Consider the following 6,489-nt stretch of genomic DNA (forward strand, 5'->3'; position numbering starts at 1 on the left):
GACATCAATTTACATTTGGTGTAGGGGCCTGTATGAGTTGTCCCATTTTGAACACATGTGTTTTCCTACGGGAGGTTCGTTGTTAGTTGAAATTAGACCGCGACTGCGTTCTACACGCCTGCAGTTGGTGTGGTATTTCTCGCAGCTGGCACGCAATTAATGGTGGCAAACGGCGCAGAGGACGAAATGCAATAAAAAAAGGAGTAGGCAGGTGTGTTTATTACTGCGCATGTAGCAAGTGCGCAGTGGCCCCATTTTCTCTGCACAAAAGTTAGGAAGCCGCCGACACTCCATCGTACTTTCTGCAGCTTTGAGCAGCTCGTGTGAACGCAGGATTACTTCTCTTGTTTTCTTGAGCTGTGTCAGGTGAGTTTGATGACCATTGGCTTCCTGTGCGTGTAGCCGGTGGAACCCTTTTTACGGGGTGTTTCGTGGAAGATTTTAACTAACTCTCAAAAAGTGGTTTTTTGAGGTCGAAATATCGTTTCTTCAACATTTTATTGGCAATGCTGGTGGATACCAGAAAAACGGTGAATCGCCTCAAGTAGATGGCTAATTAATTTTATTAATAAACTTTTTAACTAGTAGAGTTATAGACTTTGTTGTAATTTGAACTTTGTAGCCGGCCGTTAGTCATAGCCATGTCAGTTTCTAGAATTTAGAAAACGCGATCACCTTTTTCGCTCTGGCTCGACAAAATTTGGCTCTTTTGACAAGTTACGCACATTGTAAAGGTTGCTTTGCCTGCGTGGTTTTGGAAAGCGCATGTATTCTGGCATAATGTAGCCTGAATTGGTTGAGCCACAGCGCGCCGAGGATAATTGCGTTTTCGAAATCCTAAAAACTAATATGGCTATTGCTAACGATCTTCTACAAATCTCTAATTGCAACCAGTCGCCTATCTGCGATAGTTGAAAAGTTGATTATCAGAAATTAGATAACCAGCTTACTATCTAAAACAAATTCCCAGCATTCCAGTGTCCGCCGACACTGGTGGATACTATGCCCGTAAAGCCGTAATTTCACTCCAAAGCACCTATTTTTGGAAATTATTTTAAGTCTTCCCTGAAACGCCTCGTATGTTACGAGGCATGGAATTTTCCTGGTTTGTTTACACTGCTCATCATCTGTGACTATCAAGGCTATAAAACTAAACTGAAGCTTAGCGTAGAGCTGTTCCAGGCACTGTTTTTAGGTGCAGTTAGATGTTTAACCGGTGCTAACCAAACTTGCCTTTTCCCTAAAGCCTCGCACTTATAACACGGCCTCATGCTTGGTACGCGCGGTCTCTCCTTGATTACAGCAACAGTCTAAAACGAGGACGATCTTTAAAGCTTCCGTCCCGCGTTTATTTTACTCATACGAGAGCATCATATGGGTATGTGCGCGTCATCTAAAGTGTACGCAAATTTTGTTCACGCGTTCATGACGTTCTATAAGAATATGTGAAAAAAAGCTTGATTGCATTAGGTTGTTGGTGAAAAATCTCTCTAAATTCCAAATTTTTTGGATGTATGTAATTAGTTAATTAAATAAACGCCAAAAGGGCACTCAGACATCTCAACAGCCATGGACGTAGTTATAGTACTTGGACGTCCGAAAAGCCATGGCATCGATATAGTATGTGGACGTTTTACTATCACATTGCTCCAATGAGGGTAACCGCAGTGATCTGAAAACAAAAATAAAAAAACATAGAAATAACAAATAACATAATTGAGAGAAAAAAAGAGGATGGGGAAAAGCTGTCTCATTTCCGCTCTTAAGCAGACTTCAGTGCCATCCTGCAATTTTCCTATATGGGCCGAAGTTTTCATTCTTCACGAAATTTGGCTTTTTTGACTAGTTACGCGCACTGGAAATCAACTTTTTTTACTCAATTATTCCCCGATAAACTTCGTTGTTTCGGGTTTAGTTTTCGTTTGTTTCGTTATTTCGGGTTATTAAGAACAATGAACCCCATGGGCAGTGTCCGGGGAATAAAAAGTTGTTCGTTGGTACGAGAACTTCGTAAAATCCGGTTTCGTGAGAGCGAGTTTTAACTTCACTCACTCCTCAAATGTCATCGAGCCTCAGTTTTGCTTATACTTAAATAACCGCCCTCAATATTTACAGGAGGAGGCCTAAGATCGACCATGGACCCCAATGAGTACACGGAGATCTGTGGAGTTCCCATGATGAACGTTTTCTCCGAAGAGAACGTCCGTTCAGCAATGCAGTATGAACCGCGTGTGAATGACGTCATTATTGCTACATATCCGAAATGTGGAACTACGTGGACTCAGTACATCGTCTCAAACATCCTCACCAGAGTGAACACGCCCCATGAGCCCGGCGAATACATGCTGTTCTCGCCCCTAATCGAACTCACTGGAGCCGAAGTTGCCAATCGACTTGAGAGGAAAGGTCCCGTGATCACCCACCTGCCATTCAGCAACATGGTTTTCTCTAAGCAAGCAAAGTACATTTACGTTGCGAGAAACCCATACGACTGCTGCATTTCCTGCTATTACTTCTTTTTGGGTCTCACTCCCAAAAACTTCAATGACGTGTCCTTTGGGACATTTCTCGACATGTTCCTTGCTGGAAAGACTCTATGCGGCGGCTTCTTTGAACATCTCTTGCCTTGGTACAACATGAGGGACGAGCCGAATGTGTTGTTTCTCACATACGAACAGCTCAAAAGAGACACTGGTTTATGGATTCTGAAGATAGCGGATTTTCTGGGTGAAGAGCATGGCAAGGCACTAAGAGAAGACCGGGACTTTTATGAAAGAGTTGTGCAATCGTCAAGCCTGCAAACTATGAAAGTCATTTTCAGCTACACTCCTAACGAACGAATACTAAGCCTGGGAGAACTTTCGCGAAAGAGGTCGTTAAAGTGTCTTGAATTCTTCCAAACATTCAGCGTCGGAGCGCCTGAAATGCACCAAGGCGCAGCTTTTGTACGGAGCGGAAAAGTGGGGGACTGGAAAAGTCACTTCACACCGGAACAGATAGAAAAGACAAAGGCCTGGATCGAAGAAAAGACGAAAGGATGTGACGTCATGACGCTGTGGAAAGACGTGGATATTCCCCATTGACATCAGCCCAAAAGTAACTTCTTTACATTAAGCGGCAGACCTAAATATGTATTGCTGTACAAAATATCACGAGAAATGCTATCATAAACAGAGCAGTTAGTCGAATGGGAAACAGGTTTCACAAAAATAAAACGTTTGTTGAGAAATGACGTGTGTTAACATTAGAATCGTTCGCTATTTTTCTTGCGCTGACAGTGTCCAGGTTTTTTCTTACTCGCCTCCTGCAGTGTATACGGCAGATAGCACCTTAAATGAAAAAATAAAATAAAATTATAACTGTGAACGAGTGAGCCTCGCTATATTAAAAGTATAAATTCCTTTAAATGTGTTATTACTATTTGTGGATTAAAATGTTGAAATTTTATATTTGCAGGACCGAGCAGTTTTTAAGGGATGTCCAAGGCTCACATTCCTATATTTACTGCAGCAATCTGTTGCACTACTAAAGTGTATCATCCCTACTCGGATGCTATATGATGTCCTAGCAAGGTGTGCATCTTCTGACTCTGTCCATTGGCAGCTACACTACCTCCTTCCGAGACGCTATAATTTGCCTTAATATATCTAATCGACGTCGCCATTGGCTTTTTATAGAACGAATGAGTACTGAACGCATGTTCAAAATTATTTCTTCAGCTGCAGCTTGGATCCTGCACGCCGGTAACCTTGTGCCGCCCAGAACACTAATGGATGGTTTCAGAAGCGCAACGATATTTTCCTTCTTTTCCTTCTTGAATAGCAGCTTTAAGAGAATTGTGCGAACGCCTTGACATTTCCTAAATACTTGACGCTCAGTGGGATCACTTGTCGGTATTCAGAATGGCAAACAGCAGCTGTGGCAGCCATTGAGCATAACCGTAATGACACAAGAAACAATGGTCAGCAATTCGATTTCCTTCAGTAAAGAAAGAAGAGTAAAGAGAGCGTTAGGGGCAATTTAAAAGGAGAAAACAGCTGGAAAACTCTTTGTCAGAACATAGAGAACCATGCATTCTGATGCTAGCGCGCCCGCTAAAAAGAAAACCAGTTCCGGCTGTCTAGCGCCAGGAGATATTCTTGCATGGCTCATCACGTTCAAGGACATTCTTCAATCACTTTTTGCGCAAAGGACTGGTTTTCCTAAGCCTTTGTCTTGTGTACGATAGCCTTATAGTTGCCTATGTGGCGTTAAACCCAACAGAGCAACAACATTCTCTGATTTTTTTCCCCCAACAGTTATGCATAATTTATTTTCGGAGCTCCGTGTTCCGGCTGGGAACACGGAGCCAGTGGTTCAGTTCCCGGTGACGGAAATCACATTTTTGCCAGGTCCTCGTTGTCAAAATAAATTTCACAGTAGGAAACTCGTAACAAAATCTAATCAAATTTATTTCTAACATTGATACAATGTTAATGGCTTTCCTGACCAAAAGCTGTGAGCATAGCTTGACAAGGTCAGGGAGCCATTTTGGTAGCAGCGGCTTTACATGCACAGTGCAATGGTTCGAATACAAACGAATATTGTAATAGAATATATACTTGAAATACAAATACTTGAAATACAAATGCTTGAAATATAAATACTTGAATCATAAATACTTAAAATACAATACTTGAAATATAAAAGTATATTTAAGTAGAATACACGCCCTACATTCATCAACCTAATTTAACTTGGAAAAAGAAAGCAATCTGCTTAACAGTAAACTGCGCTTCTAGCGGATGGAATTAGTACTATAAAGCGTTGAATACATGTGAGGTCCTGATGAAAAGGCAAACAACACACTCACTCCGTATATCCAGTCACACAATTTCCGCAACGAAATCAAAACTGAATTCTAAGAAAACTGTCTAGCAACAAATATTTCACGCAATGCTTTACGAGTGAGGTTAATGGAACCAGAAAAATGTGTTTTCAGGTTCTTTAGCAGAAATGGTACATTCATCCATTCATTCATTCATTCATTCATTCATTCATTCATTCATTCATTCATTCATTCATTCATTCATTCATTCATTCATTTATTAAGTCCTCAAAGGCCCCATTTAAGGGGTATTACATGAGGGGTGGGCGGGGAGTACGGCAGTTATGACAAAAGAAAATGATTTTCGATGGCAGTCTTGAATTGTTGAAGATCTTCAAGGGAAGCGATATGGCCGGGAAGATCGTTCGAGTCCAGGGCAGTACGGAGGAAAAATGATTTTTGGAACGTTGTGGTGTGGGCGCGCTGGGGGTAGACTGCTCTGAGATGGCTGTGACGGGATAAACGATGGGCTGGGCGGATGAGTGCGTTGTTCGGTGGCAAGCTGTGAAAAAATGTATGATAAAGAGAAAGGCGAGCTAGTTGACGACGGGATGCTAGGGTACGAAGTTCAAGTCGAGATTTTAGTCCAGTTACACTAGCCCGTTAATTATACCTAATGTTTGCAGAAGATAACTTTAGAGCGGCCACGGCACGAACCATTGCCGTAATTCAACCGGAATAATCAATTACAGTGCTTCCCGCAGCTGTGGTATAACTTTGGCAAGAGGAAACTAGTAGCCGCAGCGCAGAAAAATCCAAAACTTCCGAAAGCTGTGGATAAAATCGTGCAGTCAAAATCGTAAGCGATCCACTGTAAGATTGAAACAGGACATCGGACGGATGGTCTTGCAGTTAGAGCAGCTAGAACTGTGCAAATGCGTCAGGACACAAGACAACAGAGGGCCTGAGCTCTTATAGTGCGAGGCGTTCAAAGAGTACGCCAACTTAGCGACCAAGATAATCCGGACGCAAAAGCACTTGAAGTGTTAGAAGCTGAGACAGTATCTTTGGTGATACAAAGGCTCCCGTGAGGGCAATCAAAACCGGCATTAAAAAGGCAAGACGATGACCGTACGAAAGGGAGATGTGTATAAAACGGAAGGCTAGTTTCGTTCCTAAGAAATTTCCCTTTCAAAGAAATTTCGTTTTTATTTGATAGAAACACGCACGCAGGAGACAGTGGCGTGTGGCTGAGATCAGATCCCTCGGAAAATGGAAGCCTTTTGCAGAAGGGACTAGGGCACCCTACTGTGAGGAAGGAAACTGGTCTCCTTCTGGTACAGACTCCTCTGTAGGTTGCGTTTTTGGGCCAGTAATGAAGACTTTCTGCAATGTAAGGCCCTGATATGGAAGTGGCAGCCACTGAAACTCATCGGACGAACAGAAAAGAAGATCGCCTTAGAAACTTGGAAATTGAGGGCGGTCCCACTCTTCTTGCAGTGCTGATCACTGGTGCAATGTATAGCCGCATGGTCAAACCATTACATCTGAAATAACGGCCATGCGTCTTGAGGAAATCAGAAATTGGATGCTTTGTGAACCCACGATCGATTTTTTTCAGGGCGCTCGGGGTTGGTTCCGAGCGAATGTCAGCCTGAACGAGTTTTTAAATTGCACTGCCC

The 6,489-nt window shown here is 42.6% G+C and overlaps 1 protein-coding gene across 2 annotated transcripts in view; it reads left to right on the forward strand.

The window, feature by feature from the left end:
• The first annotated feature begins 234 nt into the window (after window positions 1-234).
• LOC149332012 (sulfotransferase 2A1-like) overlaps window positions 235-6,489 on the forward strand; it is a 252,829-nt gene continuing 246,574 nt past the window's right edge. Inside the window, exons 1-2 of one of the 2 annotated variants that reach the window (XR_016285130.1) lie at window positions 235-366; window positions 2,116-3,285. Coding sequence is in view for 1 of the 2 variants with exons in the window: in XM_089556997.1 (XP_089413123.1) it covers window positions 2,136-3,083 (948 nt within the window). In the remaining variant the exon portion in view is untranslated. Of the gene's footprint in view, window positions 367-2,115; window positions 5,100-6,489 lie in introns of those variants that run through there. The other variant, XM_089556997.1, reaches the window with a different exon arrangement.

This window comes from Amblyomma mixtum, chromosome 8 (genome assembly GCF_055824585.1).
Source record: "Amblyomma mixtum isolate Tamu chromosome 8, ASM5582458v1, whole genome shotgun sequence".
NCBI classification, from domain to species: domain Eukaryota; kingdom Metazoa; phylum Arthropoda; class Arachnida; order Ixodida; family Ixodidae; genus Amblyomma; species Amblyomma mixtum.